General features: G+C 42.8%; 1 protein-coding gene across 3 annotated transcripts in view; it reads right to left on the bottom strand.

Moving 5' to 3' along the window:
- MED14 (mediator complex subunit 14) overlaps positions 1-19963 on the bottom strand; it is a 172271-nt gene that overhangs the window by 54933 nt on the left and 97375 nt on the right. The window contains exons 1-2 of one of the 3 annotated variants that reach the window (XM_061410412.1): positions 4861-5497; positions 841-867 (exon numbers count right to left, since the gene is read on the bottom strand). In XM_061410412.1, the coding sequence (XP_061266396.1) occupies positions 841-867; positions 4861-5069 (236 nt within the window). In that variant the 5' untranslated portion in view covers positions 5070-5497. Of the gene's footprint in view, positions 1-840; positions 868-4860; positions 5498-19963 lie in introns of those variants that run through there. The other 2 variants (XM_061410413.1, XM_061410414.1) reach the window with 2 other exon arrangements.

The following is a 19963-nucleotide window of genomic DNA, read 5'->3' as shown; positions in this document are numbered from 1 at the left end:
CAACCAAGGAGTCTAAGTAGTGCCAAAGATAGAGTCAAGTAGACTATACTGTAGCCACAATTAAAATCTCCATCACCTGATATCTTTCAAACCTTAATTTACCTTGTTCCCTTGGACTGTGGAAATGAACTAGCATTTAGTTATGTCTTAAGCCCCAACCTCCAACTGAATCAAAATTCTCTTAACTATAAATCAGTAATAGCAGTAGGCAAATGTCCATTCTTCAAAGATATCTAATAGTACTCTTGCCTGGAAAATCCCATGGACAGAGGAGCCTGGTAGGCTGCAGTCCATGGGGTCACTATGAGTCGGACTCAACTGAGCGACTTCACTTTCACTTTTCACTTTCCTGCATTGGAGAAGGAAATGGCAACCCACTCCAGTGTTCTTGCCTGGAGAATCCCAGGGATGGGGGAGCCTGGTGGGCTGCCGTCTACGGGGGTCGCACAGAGTCGGACACAACTGAAGCGACTTAGCAGTAGCAGTAGCAGCACCACTGTAGAAAATGAGAAATGACCAACCAGCTATCTCCATTTAGTTCCCTATCTTCTGCATCTTTTACCCCCTGAGGCACTTGACCTGGTCAGTTTCTAGAAGACAAGGTCCAGAGCTGGCCACATACCAAGAACTGTCAAGGATACGGAAATTACACTTCCCAGGGCGTCTTAAACAAATGCTGTGAGAAGTCACCCTAGGCTCTCTGGGCCTAGGTTCCCGGTCCACAATCCTACTACCCATACCTACACATATCTCCCCCCACACTCACTCTCACACTCACATACACTTACTCACTCACTCATAGATATATCAACACAGATTTAAGGTTTTTTTCATACTCACCTTTCCACATCAGATTTCCTTGGCAGCCTAAGAAGAAAAAAAAGAAGTTGACTAAATATATGCACATCTTCATCAAAGTATGATTATGGCCTTTACTTTTACTCTATTAAAATTTAGCATTTCAGAAAAACTGGACAAATAGCCACTATAGGCTTGTGCGGCTCCACTCATAACTTTTCTAAGTTTTCAGTGATATAACTACAAAGGAAAAACTAACAAAGGAACATTTCTCTCCATTCAAAGTTCTTCAAAAGATACTGCACGAACCTCAAACATTAAAAAATAGCCCAAGTCTTATTAGCACACTACATCACAGAGAAGTCAAAGAAAATCTTCTTTTAAGACCAAATGGTCATGAATACAAGGTACTACTTAGTCGCGAGCCTCTCTAAATTCAACAGAACCTTGCTTCCAAGCACCAGTCCCTTCATGCTTTGTTATGGTGGGTTAAACTAGGCATGGGAAAGGGCCAGTGTCAGCCAAGGATTATACAGCAATTATGATGTCGCTTGGTGAGATGCATAAGATTATTTTCAAACAGCTCCAGGAAAATGTTGATTTCTTTTTTGCTAGTTCTGCAGTACTGACAGCCAGCAACCAATGTCACCATTTCCCTGATAAACTATACCATTTAACACTCTCATATCCACTGATGCTTAGAAAGGTCCTGATCTGCTTCCTGAATCACCACATTCTCCACGGTTCAAGATTCAAAAGCCTGAACTCTAAAGCCTCTCCTACATTGGATCCATTCTTGAAGAACACATACTGAGCCATTTAAGATGCTCTTTTCCCACTGACATGCCACAGGTGCAGAGAAACTAAAACCACCTCCAGAGATTCACGGTACAAGGAAGAGGAACTATTAAAATGAGCTCTGGCTTACAGTTACCTACAGTTCTTAGCGTAGACAGTGGGATGGAAGCTCAAGTTATGATTCAAGTGACAAAAGAAACTGGGTAGGAGTTGGAAGGGCCAGCAGATCAGAGGATGAAGCAAAAATTAAGGCCTTATTATGATAAGACTGTAAGTAAAAGCAGTTGCTGCCAAGTTCCTATGTCTGTGAAAGACTCAGAAGACACTCCTTGAGAACTCTCCCTTGTCCTTAAGAGAGGAGACAATGAGAACCACGGATGCTTGTGTGCATGTGTGAGAGAGAGAGAAAAAGAGAAGAGCAGAGTCTTCGGGGGCAGAAAGAACAGGAATCATTGTTTCAGCTCTTGCCCCTTGTCCCAGAGACCCTAAAAGGATCTTTTCCTGCCAGAAGTGGTATCATTTCAGGGACAAAGGATAGGTTTTGCTGTCTGCATCCCCTTCTCCCCAGTTCCTCCTCATCTATTTAAAATTCCTTTATGGATGACAAGTCCACCACTTGGGGCAAGAGCCCGAAAGTGCAGTAAGTCACAAAAACCTTATTTACACCAAAGTGTGTAAGATTCTAGCATTTTCTGATTTCAATTAAAAAAAAAAAAAAAGGGTTTTTAAAAAGTAGAACCTAAATCTCTTAAAAAAAAAAAAATCACAGCAGAATGTAAACTCTAAGATAAGAGCATGTACATGGGTGAGGGAAGGGCAGGAGGAAATGAACAAGCAAAAGAAAAAAATTTAGAAATCTGGGGCCAAAAACAAACCACCTTTCTTACTTTCAATACTCCACAAACATCAAATGTGGCAGAAATCAGACTCATAAAGTATACCTTGAACACTGGTTTTATACTAATACATTAATCCTGACAGTTTCTACCTGGAACAAGGAAAAATACATGATCTAGGAACTTATTCCTAAATCTTTTTTTGGTGACCACAAATCAAACGAGAAAAAAGTTATTTTATATACCTATGTATCAAGAACAACAGTGAATTTTCCCCTTAAATTCTCCATGGTCTACAATGGAGGAAACGGAAACAGCAACCCATCCCAGTATCTTGCCTGGGAAATCCCATGGACAGAGGAGCCTGGTGGGCTACAGTCCGTGGGGTCGCAAAGAGTTGGACACGACTTAGTGACTAAACAACAACTAAACAAAGGCGGTAAGGGAGAGAAGACACATCATGTAGGACCTTACAGGTAGACCACAGTCTTGGTTTGCTCAAGACAGTCCCAGTTCATGCCTGTTGCTCTGACATAGTTGTTAATAGCACCACCTTTCATGTTCAAAAGCATCCTCATCTGGACCATAAACTTTATGATCACTCTATTGGTGACTATAAAAAGTTTTTTACTCTGAGATGGGGAACCATGGGAAAGTTGTGAGTAAAAATAAGTTTTAAAAGGATCATCCTGGCTATTTCATGAAGGAAAAACCATCGAGGGGCAAGGGTAGCAGCACAGGTACCAGTTAGTGAACTACTGCAGTCACAGGAGCAAAGGATTAACACTTGATGGAACGGGTGAAAAGTGCTGGGATTCTGAAGCCAGAGATGACAGAATTTACTGATGTGCGATTGGAAGAAAGAGGAGGCAATAATTAACTCCAAAATGCCTGGCCTAAGCATCCAGAGGAAGAATAGAGAGAGTACTTAGTGAGACAGTAAAGTTTTTTGGTGGGGGGAGGATTGCATGGAATCAGGAGTTTGGTTCTGGACTTGGTCCGTTGAAATGTCCCCTATGTCCAAATGACATAGCCTGTGGATAGAGTCTGCAGCTCAGTGGAGAGGTCTGTGCTGGAGAGATAAGTGTAGGAATTATCCTCATACAACGTGTGCAAGACTAAACCTATGTACTTATCCTACAGCAATAAATATTTCTTTTTTCATAACCAAGTGCTAAAACAGAGGAACACAAGAATTTCTACAAATGCCCTATGGAAAGATAAATTATACAAATTACACACCACAGATAGTGGCAGTTTTCAACATTTTCCCATAGCTATACATAGGATGGGTACATGAGATTTTTCTCATGGCTACTCAAATTCTTATATGAGAGCCAACGATAAACGGTGTAGAGAAGTATACCACCATAATCTAATCATGACAGCTATTTAATTTCCTCATTAGACAGGGGTAGGCTTATTTCCATCCCCCTCAATAAAGTATATAAAAATTCTCAGAATGATGTTTTACAGGGATAAGTGGAACCTCTTATTAGTCATCTGCAAAAGAATATTTTAACAGTCTCTAGCAACAAATTACTGTGACACTTCACAGCCTCATACGTATACAAATGTACTTCAACTGAATACACTGGAGTCTACTAAAAGATAAAAATAAATCTAGCTGAAAACTAGTCTTACTTTCTCTGAACCTAGATTTTAAAAATGTTAAACAGTAATTCAACTATATATACCCCTAAATTTCATAGGTTCTTTTCTTCACACACCTGAAAATCATTACAGTGTATTCTGATCCTATCCTGAGGGGATTAACACTCTAATCATATCCCAAGGCATTTTACTGCTAACTTGGTGATTTATAAACTCCCCTCATACCCCATGAGACAATAACAGCAGGCTAGTTACCAAAAAAACCTTTACTTACACTACATGTGTTAAGACTTCAAACAGTCTCAAACATTCCAGGAAAACAAACTTGGAATCCAACATTTTGCATTATTTTACATACATCTCCTGAGTTCAAACTTTGTCAGAAGCAATTACAACCTACATTTAAAATGTACCGTAAGAGGCTGTAACACAATTTGTCTTTGGGAATTTTTTTAAACGCCCGAATAATATATATTCCTAAACCCTAAACTAGGAGTCTGGGCTAAAAAGCTTCCAACCAACAAACCAATAAGGTTAAGATGGCAAATCGAGCAAAAATTCCAAAGATGGGCTTTTCAGAGAAAGTCAAACAACGTGCATAATTTACAAGTCTCGGTTGCTTCATGTCCAGGACCCCAAATGAAAAGCTCCTCCTCCACCTCCGCTGGGCCCCAAGAGTTCAGAAATTCTAGACTTAAGCAGCCCAGCGGAGAGGAGAAAGCAGCAGCCTCTGTGGAGAAGGAGGTGCGAACCTCTTAGCCGGTTGGGCGGGAAGCGGGGGCTGGGGAACAAGCGTGGATTTCGCGGCACTTACAGGTCCGTCAGCACCATGAGCTCCGAGTAGGCCCGGTGCAGCAGAAATTCGATGAGGGTGCTCAGCCGGTAGCCAGGGCTAGCCGCGGCCGCAGCGGCCGCTGCCACGGCGGCTCCGGGAGGAGGCGGCGCCGGGGCTGACGCGGGGCCGCCGCTGCCGCTGCCTCCGGGCGGGACCAGCTGGTGGTTCTCCAGCTGCACTGGGGCCATGGCGGCACAGGGCCGGGCTTGGCGCAGCGGTACAAGATGCGGCCCTCGAACCTCCCTCCCGGGCGCTCAGTCACCGCGCCTAAGTGGGCGCGGGCGGAGTCGCCGCCGCCGCCGCCGCCTACTACTGCCGAGCCGCCTCCGAACAGGAAGCCTTACGCCGGCCGCAGAGGCCCGCCCCCATGTAGCGATGAGCCCGCCGGCTCCAGGGACTGGAGCGAGGGGCGGGGGGAGGGCGGGGAAGCGGGTGGCAGCCGCAGAGAAGCAGCGCCCCAGCAACCGTTCAGAGGCCGCTCGGCCAGGCAGCCGCAGCGTCCATATTGACGGCCCAAAGCGGAAGTCGTTAGGAAGAACGGAAGGGGAACCAAAGGGGGACTTCCGACAGCAACCTGTGCCTTTTCTCCCGGCGGTCGGGCGCGGGGACGTTAAGGGGCGCGTGGGAGTGGGGCGGGGCCGGCGCGCGGGCGAGAAAAGCGGAAACGGGGGCTGCGCGCCGCCGGAAGTGAGTGTAAGGGCGGAGCCAGTGTTGTCACTGAGAACGTCAGCAGTTGCCCGGCCCTTACCCTCGCCGCCCTTTGGAGTTTAAAAAGATCCGATTTGTGCTGAGGTGTCCATCAGCGTTCCCCTGGTGGGTGCAGCCCGCCCGGGGAGGACACCCTATCCCAGATGTTTGTGACCTGTGTTTCTGGACTCGAAAAGAAATTGTTACGGCTGAGCGCTTGTGACGTCTCAGATCTTTGCATCTCCCACAGTCCGCCCATGCGCCTTTCGTGGGATAGGAGACGTTTCCGTCATTTTTTTTTAACTGTGGGAAAAAGATTCGAGAAAATATTATTGAGGGTAGAAAAAGGGCCACTGGCAGAATAACTTAACTTGAATGGAGTTGGATATATGCTGAGCTCATTAGCTACCCCCAAAACCTGGCAGTTCTACCGCAGAAACAGACTTTAAATCCTCTACCACTGATTCTCCCACTTGTTTCTTGTCCCTGCTCTTGAAGTAGCCGCCCTACCTTCCAAGGACTTTTCAGTTCGTTTTCTGTGCCCTACTGCCACATTTTCCCGATCAAAATGCACGCTTAATATTTTGAATTCTGATTTAAAGCCATGATTCTCAACCTTGCCTGCACGTTGGAATCGGGGGAGATGGAGGAGTGGGTGGCTTTAGAAAATACTTATGCTCCTCTCCCCATAGATTCGGCTTTAATTGGTCTGGGCTTCAGGATTTTTAAAAGCTTCCTAGGTGGTTTTAATGTGCACTGTTTAAAAGCGTCATTTGCCACCACCCTTTTCAAATATCTTTTTGCAGTCTTATCTATGACTCTTAGACGTAAATAAGGTTAAAATACTCTCATTCTTGTCCACTTGTGTAATTCTTACTCATTCTTGAAGACAATTCACCTGTCTTCTGAGGATGTAATCTTAATCACTTGCTCCCTTTTGTGATCCTAAAGCACATTTACACAAACAGTACCATCCTAGTACTCATTAAAAGGCAGTAGGATCACTTACAGCCTCCACAGGTAACAGTTGCTGAACGTAGATACTCTCCCTAAGATCCATCCCTATGCTGCTACCTTAGGAAACAAAGTTTTTTCTAAGTTAGCTAGAATGGTATCATTTCTTTGGCAGTAGTTTTGTTTTATTGAAGGTTCTTTTTCCTCTTTTGAAAACTGTTGACTTCAGCTAAAAAGCCCTGGTGGTCACATACACATAAGATGTACAAGATGGTCCTTAGTTCTCCAAAAAGTGAAAGTGTTAGTTGCTCAGTCCTGTCCCACTCTTTGTGACCCCATGGACTGTAGCCTGCCAGGCTCCTCTGTCCACGGGATTCTCCAGGCCAGAATACTGCAGCGGGTAGCCGGCTGTTCCCTTCTCCAGAGGATCTTCCCAACCCAGGGATGATACCCAGGTCTCCTGCATTGCAGGGAGATTCTTTACCATCTGAGCCATCAGGGAAGCCTTTAGTTCTCCAGCCAAGTGTCAAACCCGAGCCCCCTGCACTGGCAGCACAGAGTCTTAACCATTGGACCACCAGGGAAGTCCCTGAGATGGTTCTTAAAGTCTTTTCTAACACATTCTGATTGTGTGATGTTAATAGGATTTTGAAGTCAAGTGGGCCTTAGAAAGCATCACTACAAACAAAGCTAGTGGAGGTGATGGAATTCCAGTTGAGCTATTTCAAATCCTGAAAGATGATGCTGTGAAAGTACTGCACTCAATATGCCAGCAAATTTGGAAAACTCAGCAGTGGCCACAGGACTGGAAAAGGTCAGTTTTCATTCCAATCCCAAAGAAAGGCAATACCAAAGAATGCTCAAACTACCGCACAATTGCACTCATCTCACACGCTAGTAAAGTAATGCTCAAAATTCTCCAAGCCAGGCTTCAGCAATACGTGAACCGTGAACTTCCAGATGTTCAAGCTGGTTTTAGAAAAGGCAGAGGAACCAGAGATCAAATTGCCAACATCCGCTGGATCATCGAAAAAGCAAGAGAGTTCCAGAAAAACATATATTTCTGCTTCACTGACCATGCTAAAGCCTTTGACTGTGTGGAGCACAATAAACTCTGGAGAATTCTGAAAGAGATGGGAATACCAGACCACCTGACCTGCCTCTTGAGAAACCTATATGCAGGTCAGGAAGCCACAGTTAGAACTGGACATGGAACAACAGACTGGTTCCAAATAGGGAAAGGGGTATGTCAAGGCTGTATATTGTCACTCTGCTTATTTAACTTCTATGCAGAGTACATCATGAGAAACGCTGGGCTGGAAGAAGCATGAGCTGGAATCAAGATTGCCAGGAGAAATATCAATAACCTCAGATATACAGATGATACCGCCCTTATGGCAGAAAGTAAAGAGGAACTAAAAAGCCTCTTGATAAAAGTGAAAGAGGACAGTGAAAAAGTTGGGTAAAGCTCAACATTGAGAAAACGAAGATCATGGCATCTGTTCCCATCCTTCATGGGAAATAGATGGAGAAACAGTGGAAACAGTGTCAGACTTTATTTTTCTGGGCTCCAAAATCACTGCAGATGGTGATTGCAGCCATGAAATTAAAAGATGCTTACTCCTTGGAAGGAAAATTATGACCAACCTAGATAGCATATTCAAAAGCAGAGACATTACTTTGCTAACAAAGGTCCATCTAGTCAAGGCTATGGTTTTTCCAATGGTCATGTATGGATGTGAGAGTTGGACTGTGAAGAAAGCTGAGTGCCGAAGAATTGATGCTTCTGAACTGTAGTGTTGGAGAAGACTCTTGAGAGTCCCTTGGACTGCAAGGAGATCCAACCAGTCCATTCTGAAGGAGAGCAGTCCTGGGTGTTCATTGGAAGGGCTGATGCTAAAGCTGAAACTCCAATACTTCAGCCACCTTATATGAAGAGTTAACTCACTGGAAAAGACTCTGATGCTGGGAGGGATTGGGGGCAAGAGGAGAAGGGGACGACACAGGATGAGATGGCTGGATGGCATCACCAACTCGATGGACGTGAGTTTAAGTGAACTCCGGGAGTTGGTGATGGACAGGGAGGCCTGGCGTGCTGCGATTCATGGGGTCACAAAGAGTCGGACACGACTGAGCAACTGAACTGAATAGGATTTTAACTCGTTCTTATTGTCTACATTAAACACAATTATACACCATGCCTCTTGGTATTCATCTTATTTGGCAGTAAGATTCTACTAGAGAAATTACAACCAATTTGCAAATAAAAAAAATTAATGGGTGGATGGGGGTTATTTTAAAAAAGAGAAATTTTCACCCATATCCATCAGGTTAGATTTTAATGAAATTTCTGTATATCTTTAAAAATTGAAAAGTTCTGACAGAAAATAGGGTGAAAATACAGGAAAATAACTGTATTTTGCTTAAATTGTTGGCGATCAGGGAGGTAATTTAAATGAAAACTCCTGAAAGTGATAGCCCACCTCCCAACCTGATTAGTATAGCCACAGGCAAATATAGAAGAAATGAGTAAGGAAGGAGAGACAATATTAGCATGTTTGGCTGAGATACTAAATGAATGGTTCATATCCAAATCACTTTTGGAAATAGTGTAATTTATCATTTTAAAGCCCACAATACAATGTTTAGCATTGTATTAATAGTATAAGTGCCTAATTCTTTCATTCCCAATTTTCAATTGTTTCTGTACTTGGTCATCACCAGATTCTATCACACCTCAGATAAAACTATCTGAGAATTAGCAGATAAAATTCAGAACTAGCAGTATGATATATCCTCAGCTCTTAAATCAACCTAAATGCTAGATCTTTCTGAAGTCAATCTGATTTTAATAAAAAGAACAAATTGATTGCAAAATACGGAGAAAAAAGAGAACATTTCCCTTTAAGCCCTTTTGATGGAAAATTGACAAATTGGTACATATACATTTGACCCTTGAACAATGCAGTGGTTAGGGGCACAGATCCTCCTTGCAGTCAAAAATCCATAATTTATATATAGTTTATAGTATAATTTATAGTCAGCCTTCTTTAACCAGAATTCCTCCTTATCTGTGGTACCTTGATGTTCAGCCCACCTCAGATCTTGTAGTAACATTTATTGGAAACAAATCTGCATGTAATGCAGTTTAAACCTATGTTATTCAAAAGTCAACTGTAGTTTCACTCTGAAACATACAGCTGCCCCTCAGGCACAAAACACTGGGAAAGGAATTGAAAAGTTTTTTTTTTTTTTCTATGATATTATCATCAGTTCCTCCAAAACAGAGAGCAAAAGCAGTAACTGCATTCACTTAAGAGCTGCTCCATTCTCTGGTGGCTCAAATGGTAAAGTATCTGTCTGCAATGCAGGAGACCCAGGTTCGATCCCTGGGTTGGAAGGATCCCCTGGAGAAGGGAATGGCAACCCACTGCAGTATTCTTGCCTGGAGAATTCCATGGCCAGAGGAGACTGGTGGGCTATAGTCCATGGGGTCACAAAGAGTGGGACAGGACTGAGCAACTAACACTTTCACTTTCCATTCGTAGTGAAGTTGAGGACTTCACAGACCAATACTGTGAGTATGGTCTGATCAATCCAGAAAAAAATGAGAACATTTTGATGGCTTTCCATATATGTAGAAGAAAACCCAAATTTCTTAGTATGGCCTTTAAAGCTATTAACACAGTAGTCTTTACCTGCTTCTCCACCTCTGCCTCCTGCCTCTCTTTCCTTCACTCACTTTACTGTAACTGCCCTGGGTGGGTCTAGTACATGCCATTCCCTAAGGTGTTAGGGCTTACCCACTACTCCAGACACCTGAAACACTTGTTTTCCAGCTCTTCACGTGGCTGCCTTCTCCTCCTTCCAATATCAGCTTAAATGAGAAATCCTCAGAGAGGTCTCCCCTGACTGTATGATATTAGGCAGATGATACAAGGAAGTTCATTGCAACATTGTTTGTAGAAGCAAAAAAATATGAATAATCTTAACTGTCTCTCAGTAGGAGAATGGATAAGTAAATTACTATGTTTCTACATAACTCTTCAATTGAATAAATTAGACCTATAGGTACCAACATGGAGACACCTCAAAAACAATATGGAATGAAAAAAGCTATCTTTTTTATACTATTCCTATTTTTCTAAGCACACAAAATACTCCATAATTTACTATATTGTAGACAAAGTAAAAAATCTGAATGAGGATAATAGACACCACCTTCAGAACAGTAATTACGTCTAGGAAGGGGTAGGGACACAGTGATGCTTTATTGGTTATTAGCTATTAGTTATATCTAATGGGTTTCTTGGGCTTCCCGGGTGGCTCAGTGATAAAGAATCCACCTGCCGCACAGGAGACCCAGGTTCGATCCCTGGGTCAGAAAGATCGTCTGGAGAAGGGAATGGCAACCAACTCCAGTATTCTTGCCTGGAGAGTTCCATGGACAGAGGAGCCTGGCAGGCTACAGTCCATGGAGTTGTGAAGAGTCAGACGTGACTGAGCAACTAACACACCCATACCCAATGGGTTTCTTGAAGATTGACCAAAAGGAAATGTGACAATATTAATATCTGTTAAATCTAGGGGCAGAGATATGATTGTTTATTAATATATTCTGTACTTTCCATTAGTTTTGAACTATTTCATAATTTTTAAAAGTTTAAAATGTTTCTATTAGTATTATTTACACAATCTGCCATAACAAACACCCCCCCCCCCCAATCTCAGTGATTTAGCACAGTAAGAGCTTATTTCTTGTGCTCACAAAGTTCAGTAAAAATGTACCTGATGGAGAGGCTCTCCTCTAAGCAATTAACCCAGCAAAACAGGCTCTTTTTATCTTCGTGAGATAGGCTGGGATCTGGGACCCTTTGCTGCAATGCTTGTACCTGGACACCTCTCCTCAAGCAACAAAATACAAAGAAACTACATGGTACTAAAAACAACTGTGTGCATGCACAGTTGGGACAAATTCTGGACCCCAGAGATACAAAGAGACCAAAAAACAACAAGAACAACCAATGACCACTTTTGAGGAGCCTGGAGCAAAAACTGGGTGTTGGGAGCAAAAGCACAGGAACCTTGCACACAACCCCATGTGAGAGATGAGCAGATCACCTAAGCCATCCCCCTGGCCAGCCCTGAACACACCCCTACCCTCACCCCGTATAAGGAACAAGCTTGCCTCCACCACACGTAGTGAGCAAGGAAAACTGTAGTTTGTCCTCACTCCCCTCTGCTACAGTAGGAGCTCCAGTAAAGCCTTGCCTGAATTTCTTGTCTAGCCTCTGATCAATTTCTGTTCATTGGGAAAGGCCAAGAACCCTGGTCTGTAATGTTGGGAAACAATCGCTCTAACCCAGAGATTTTTTTTTTTTTTTAATATCCACCCACATTCCTTTAGCCAGAATTAGTCACATGGCTTGTTTAAAGCACAAGGAGCTGGGAAATACAAGTCTACCTGTGTGCCTAGGAAGAAAATGAAATGGTTTAGTGGATAAATAGCATTGATTTTACCGCAATATTAAGGTAGTCTTTCTTCTTAGAGCACAGCCTACTGTGAGCAAGAGTCCCATAGCAGAAATGAAGTTGCTCTTATAATCAACAAGAGTCCAAAATGCAGTGCCTGGGTGCAACCTCAAAAAAGACAGAATGATCTCAGTTCATTTCCAAGGCAAGCCATTCAACATCACAGTAATCCAAGTCTATGCCCCTACCACCAGTGCCAAAGAAGCTGAAGTTGATCAGTGCTATGAAGACCTAGAAGACCTCCTAGAACTAACACAAAAAAGAGATATTCTATTCATCATTGCAGATAGGAATGCAAAAGTAGGAAGTCATGAGATACCAGGAGTAACAGGCAAGTTTGGCCTTGGAGAACAAATCGAAGCAGGACAAAGGCTAACTGAATTCTGCCAAGAGAATGCATTGGTCATAGCAAATACCCTTTTTCAACAGCACAAGAGATGACTTTACACATGGACATCACCAAATGGCCAATAACAAAATCAAATTCATTATAGTCTTTGTAGCTGAAGATGGAGAAACTGTACACAGTAGCAAAAACAAGACCTGGAGCTGATGGTGGCTCAGATCATCAGCTTCTCATAGCAAAATTCAGCCTTAAACTAAAGAAATTGGGGAAAACCACTAGGCCAGCCAGGTACAACTTCAGTCAGATCCCCTATGAATATGTAGTGGAGGTAATGAATAGATTCAAGGGATTAGATCTGGTAGACAGACTGCCTGAAGAACCATGGACAGAGATCTGTACTATTGTACAGGAGGCAGTGAGCAAAACCATCCCAAAGAAAAAGAAAAGCAAGAAGGCAAAGTGGTTATCCAAGGAGGTCTTACAAATAGCTAAAGAAAGAAGAGAAGCAAAAAGCAAGGGAGAAAGGGAAAGGTATATCAAGCTAAATGAAGATTTCCAAAGAACAGCACGGAGAGACAGGAAGGCCGTCTTCAATAAACAGTGTATACGACTAGAAGAAAACAATAGAAGGGGAAAGACTAGAGATCTCTGCAGGAAAATTGGAGATATCAAGGGAACATTTTGCCCAAAGATGGGCACAATAAAGGACATAAATGGTAGAAACCTAGTAGACACTGAAGACATCAAGAAGAGCTGGAAAGAATACACAGAACTGTATAAAAAAGATCCAAATGAACCGGACTACTACGATGGTGTGGTCAGCCACCCAGAGCCAAACAATCTGGAAAGCAAAGTCAGGTGGGCCTTAGGAAGCACTGCTGTTAATAAAGCTAGTGGATGTGACAGAATTCCAGTAGAACTGTTCAAAATCCTAAAGGATGATGCCATCAAGGTGTTGCATTCATTATGTCAGCAAGTCTGGAAGACCCAGCAGTGACTACAGGACTGGAAAAGGCCAATCTTCATCCCAATTCCCAGAAAGGATAGTACCAACGAATGTGCTAACCATCCAACAATTGCACTCATCTCCCATGCTAGTAGTGTTAGTTGCTCAGTCATGTCCAACTCTTTGCAACCTCACGGACTGTAGCCCACTAGGATCCTCTGTCCATGGAGTTCTCCAGTCAAGAATACTGGAGTGGGTTGCCATTTCCTTCTCCAGGGGCCCATGCTAGAAAGGTCATGCTTAAAATATTGCAAGCTAGGCTGCAGCATTATGCAAACAAAGAACTTCCAGATGTCCACTCTGGGTTTAGAAAAGGAAGAGGAAGCAGAGATCAAATTGCCAACATTTGCTGGATCACAGAGAAAGCTAGGGAATTCTGGAGAGACATCTATTTCTGTTTCATTGACTACACCAAAGCCTTTAACTGTGTGGATCATAATAAACTATGGAAAGCTCTTAAAGAAATGGGAATACCAGACCATCTTGCCTGTCTCCTGAGAAACCTGTATGCAGGTCAAGAAGCAACAGTCAGAACCCTGTATGGAACAACTGATTAGGTCAAGATTGAGAAAGAAGTACAACAGGGCTGACTGCTGTCACCCTGTTTGTTTAATCTATACGCTGAGCACATCATGAGAAATGTGGGGCTGGATGAGTTACAAGCTGGAATCAAGATAGGCAGGAGAAACATCAACAACCTTAGATATGCGTATCAGATCAGATCAGTTGCTCAGTCGCGTCTGACTCTTTGCAACCCCTTGAATCACAGCACTCCAGGCCTCCCTGTCCATCACCAACTCCCGGAGTTCACTCAGACTCACGTCCATCGAGTCAGTGATGCCATCCAGCCATCTCATCCTCTGTCGTCCCCTTCTCCTCCTGCCCCCAATCCCTCCCAGCATCAGAGTCTTTTCCAATGAGTCAACTCTTCGCATGAGGTGGCCAAAGTACTGGAGTTTCAGCTTTAGCATCATTCCTTCCAAAGAACACCCAGGGCTGATCTCCTTTAGGATGGACTGGTTGGATCTCCTTGCAGTCCAAGGGACTCTCAAGAGTCTTCTCCAACACCACAGTTCAAAAGCATCAATTCTTCAGCGCTCAGCCTTCTTCACAGTCCAACTCTCACATCCATACATGACCACTGGAAAAACCATAGCCTTGACTAGACAGACCTTTGTTGGCAAAGTAATGTCTCTGCTTTTCAATATGCTGTCTAGGTTGGTCATAACTTTCCTTCCAAGGAGTAAGCGTCTTTTAATTTCATGGCTGCAGTCACCATCTGCAGTGATTTTAGAGCCCCAAAAAATAAAGTCTGACACTGTTTCCACTGTTTCCCCATCTATTTCCCATGAAGTGATGGGACCAGATGCCATGATCTTCGTTTTCTCAATGTTGAGCTTTAAGCCAACTTTTTCACTCTCCACTTTCACTTTCATCAAGAGGCTTTTTAGTTCCTCTTCACTTTCTGCCATAAGGGTGGTGTCATCTGCATATCTAAGGTTATTGATATTTCTCCCGGAAATCTTGATTCCAGTTTGTGTTTCTTCCAGTCCAGCGTTTCTCATGATGTACTCTGCATATAAGTTAAATAAGCAGGGTGACAATATACAGCCTTGACGATATGCGTATGATACCACTCTATCTTTGTGAAAGCTGGACCACAAAGAAGGCGGAGCCATGAAGAACTGATGCCTTTAAACTGTGGTGTTGGAAAAGACTCCTGAGAGTCTCTTGGACAGCAAGGAGATCAAACCAGTCAATATTAAGGGAAATCAACTGAATATTTATTGGAAGGACTGATGCTGATGCTGAAACCCCAGTATTTTGGTCATCTGATATGAACAGCTGACTCATCGCAAAAGTCCCTGATGCTGGAAAAGACTGAGGGCAGAAGGAGAAGAGGGTGTCAGAGGATGAGATGACTGGATGGCATCACCATAGCAATGGACACGAATTTGGACAAACTTTGGGAGATGGTGAGGGACAGAGAGGCCTGGTATGCTGTGGTCCACGGGGTTGCAAAGAGTCGGACATGACTGGGTGAGTAAACAACAACACAGCCTCTGAAATCAGACCACTTAGATTACAATTCTAGCTTAACTTCTTATGATCTGAATGCTTTCCAGGAAGTTACTTCATTTCTCTGGGTTTCTCAGTTTCCTCATCCTCAGAGGATGATTATGAAGAATGAATGATGTTTATTCTTCTTAAAAAAATAAGTATTAGAGTATAATTGATTCACAATGTTGTGTTTAATTGCTGGTGTACAGCAAAGTGACTCAGTCATATACACATATCTTGTTTCTCATATTCTTTTCCATTATGGCTTATCACAAGATATTGAATATAGTCCCCTGTGCTATCCAGTAGGACCTTGTTGCTTATCCATCCTATACACACTAGCTTGCATCTGCTAATCCCAAACCCCCAATCCATCCCTCCTGCCACTGTCTTGGCAACCATGAGTCTGTTTCCACTTCATAGAAACCATTTGTGGTTTTCAAAAATTTTATTAAAAAATGACATTTATTCTTAATAACATTTGCAAAGGGCTTAAAAGAGTCATTTATCTACAAATATTAGCTATTACCATTATCATCACCTAGGGGCAATAATGCTTGTATTTGATTTTTCACCTAAATAACCCATGAACTTTCCATCTTCTGCCCTCAACTGACTCTCTCTCTAATATTCCCAGCACCTAGCATGTCTGGTTTTCATGAGTGAACAGAACAGGCATATTCCTTCATCTATACATTGTAATTTTACTTATATTGCGTTAACCTTTTGAGATTAAGATTGACTTACATATTAATATATTTACATGTGAAATGAAGTGTCTAGAAGTTCTTTTTAAATAGTTCAGAAAAATAGTTGTAGGAGGTAGATGAAATAAGTTTGGCAGAAGTTGACAATTATTAAAGCTGATGATGGATACATGGGAATTCATTTTACTCTTTCTCTTGTTTTCGGTATATGTGATAATATACACAATAAATTTGTTTAAAAAAAATTGAGAATGGGTAGCCAACTAAAGGCCTGGATCTTTTTTCTTCCCTAATGAACAACCTTTAATATATCTACTCAATTTTTTCAGATTTTAAGAACATTTTTTTGTAATGTATACAGTGTTTAAAACTAACTTTAAAAAAGAAAGCTATAAAAAACTTCAATGATAACTGCTTATAAAAGAAATGAAAATGTCCAATATTTTAACAATTTTGGTTTCAGGCCTTGAAATAAGAATGTTTCCAAGGAGCTCTCAAAACACACACACACACAAATTTATAACCTGAAATTTTTCTAGCTATGTTAAAATTCAATATCTTTATTTTTCACCTCACATAGTTACCTTTTTAAAATGTTTGTGGTGGCAACATTTAAGATACCCTTCTTAGCAACTTTCAAGTATAGAATACGTATTAACTATAGTTTCCATGCTGCATATTAGACCTCCAGAACTTGGGACTTCCCTGGCAGTCCACTGGTTAAGACTCCCTGCTTCTACTGCAGGGAGTTCAAGTTATATCCCTGGTCAGAGAGTTGAGATTCCACATGCCACAAGATGTGGCCAAAAAAAGCAAAGAAAAGACACCTAGATTCCCCATAACTTCAGTTCAGTTCAGTTCAGTCGCTCAGTCGTGTCCGACTCTTTGCGACCCCATGAACTGCAGCACGCCAGGCCTCCCTGTCCATCACCAACTCCCGGAGTTCACTCAGACTCACGTCCATTGAGTCAGTGATGCCATCCAGCCGTCTCATCCTCTGTCGTCCCCTCTCCTCCTGCCCCCAGTCCCTCCAAGCATCAGAGTCTTTTCCAATGAGTCAACTCTTTGCATGAGGTGGCCAAAGTACTGGAGTTTCAGCTTTAGCATCATTCCTTCCAAAGAAATCCCAGGGCTGATCTCCTTTAGAATGGACTGGTTGGATCTCCTTGCAGTCCAAGGGACTCTCAAGAGTCTTCTCCAACACCACAGTTCAAAAGCATCAATTCTTCAGCGCTCAGCCTTCTTCACAGTCCAACTCTCACATCCATACATGACTACTGGAAAAACCATAGCCTTGACTAGACGGACCTTTGTTGGCAAAATAATGTCTCTGCTTTTAAATATGCTATCTAGGTTGGTCATAACTTTCCTTCCAAGGAGTAAGCGTCTTTTAATTTCATGGCTACAGTCACCATCTGCAGTGATTTTGGAGCCCAGAAAAATAAAGTGACACTGTTTCCACTGTTTCCCCATCTATTTTCCATGAAGTGATGGGACCAGATGCCATGATCTTAGTTTTCTCAATGTTGAGCTTTAAGCCAACTTTTCACTCTCCTCTTTCACTTTCATCAAGAGGCTTTTTACTCCATCTTAAAACTGGAAGTTTTTACCATTTGAGCAGCATCTCTCCATTTCCCCAATTCCCAGCCCCTGGCAACCACCAAGCTACTCTTTGTTTCTATTAATTTGGCTTTTCTAGATTCTACATCTGAGATCGTACAGTACAGTTTTAAAAAGATGAGGGTGAAGGCAATGACCTGCACAGTTTAAAAAATCCATGTCTAACTTCACAATCAGCCCTCTGTATATGCTGTTCTGCATCTGAGGATTCAACCAACTGTAGATTGTGTAATACATATTTGTGTGTGTGTTAGTCACTCAGTCGTGTCCAACTCTTTGCGACCCCATGGACTGTAGCTCTCCAGGCTCCTCTGTCCATGGACTTCTCCAGGCAAGAATACTGGAATGGGTTGCCATTCCCTTCTCCAGGGGATCTTCCGAACCAAGGGATCGAACCCAGGTCTCCCGCATTGCAGACAGATTCTTTACCATCTGAGCCACCAGGGAAGCAGGGGAAAAAATTCATGTATAAGTGGGCCTGGGCAGTTCAAACCCATGTTGGTCAAGGATTGCCTGTATTTGCCTTTCTTTGTCTGACTTATTTAACTTAGCATCTGCCTTCAAAGTTTTGTCTGTGTTGTCACAAATGACAGGGTTTTCTTTTTTATAGCTAAATAATATGCATGTGTGCATGCATTTGTGTATGTGTGTGTGTATTCCACATTTTATTTGTTTGTTGACGGACAGTTCAGAGGAGGAAATGGCAACCCATTCCAGTATTCTTGCCTGGAGAATTCCATGAACAGAAGAGGCTGGTGGGCTATAGTCCATGGAGTCAGAGTCATTAGACACAACTGAGCAACTGAGCATCGGTTGCTTCCAGGTCTTGGCTCTTGAGAATAATACTGCAGTGAACACAGAGGGTACAGATACCTCTTTGTAAAATTCAATATCTTTTAAATAAATGATTTCTAGTGGATGAACAAAGGAAAAAGAAAAAGAGGGGTATTATTAGAAATAGAAGCAGAAAGGAACCCATTTAGAATACAATTATTATATTCTTCATGAAGCAATGAAAATCTCCCCTTGCCTTGTTCTTCCTTTGTAATTAATATGAAGAACCCCCAACCTGTGGATTGCAAGGAGTAAACCTGGTATCCATAGGTACTGGAAGTAGATTACGTGATCAGAATAAGCCTCAGCACAGCAACAGCAGAGATATCAGCATGGGAGCTCTGGTTCTCATGCCCCCAAGTCCCAGGGAGTGATTCAATGGGCTCGGATGGACATTCTGTGAGCAGTGAGTTGCATCACAGCTGAGGAACCCAAGGCCAAGAGCTAAATGTCTTAATTCCTATCAGCCAGATTGGAACAAGGTTACACTGGTGCCCATATGAGGAAGGAGCTGAGGTGTCCGACACACCCCAGGGGTCCAGCTTTCCCGAGGTCATTGGGCAGAACTGAATAGTCCTGCTATTGTGCAGGTGTCCCGCACAGCAGAAAAGTTTTGATCCCACAGTAGTTTTTTTTTTTTTTTCCTAGGACTCAGATGGGATGACAAACCCAGCAGCAGGGTTATTGCCAATTGCAGCTGTTGCTTAACTCAAGAGGACCATGTCATTATTTTGTGATGCTGCAGCACTGGGTCTAGAGAATGGAGGAAGTGTTAAATATTTCCACCCACCCCCCAACTTCCTAGGGAACAGAGATATTCTTTCTTCAGGTACCAGGGTTAGTGTCCTCTTTCCATGGGCACATTGTTCGTTTGTTCTAGGTCAGTAGCCACTATTTCTCCCTGGGGGCCAAAGGCTTCTCTCTGAGTCATCTAGGAGAGGGAACTACAATGGCCCCTAGAGGGAGCTACAATAACCCAATCTCTTCACCAGTGGAACTAAGCTGGCTTCTCCCTTGATTCCATCATTTTCATTAAATCAGACAAGACTGCTGTGCCTTTCCCTTCCATCGTTTTGTCTTAGATCGCAGTTTGTGCCTGGTTTGGGGTGCCCATCTTTATCCGGGGCATTTTGGGTCTCAGTGTCATCACAGTCTACCACAGAGGGCCCCCAAGTAGTAAAACAAAGATGGTGGAGTCTTTCTTCCACTTGAGGCAGGAGGCAGATCGAAGTATCTTCTCAGCCATTCTCTGCAGTGGGAGGCTCATCGTGGGAGCTGTCATTCTGTCCATTGTCCATTGTCAGTCTGGAGCACCTACAGCACTCAGGCTTTGAA

This window comes from Bos javanicus, chromosome X, assembly GCF_032452875.1.
Source record: "Bos javanicus breed banteng chromosome X, ARS-OSU_banteng_1.0, whole genome shotgun sequence".
Classification (NCBI taxonomy): Eukaryota; Metazoa; Chordata; class Mammalia; order Artiodactyla; family Bovidae; genus Bos; species Bos javanicus.
Note: the sequence above shows the minus strand (reverse complement) of the source record. Positions and strands in the feature narration are given on the sequence as shown.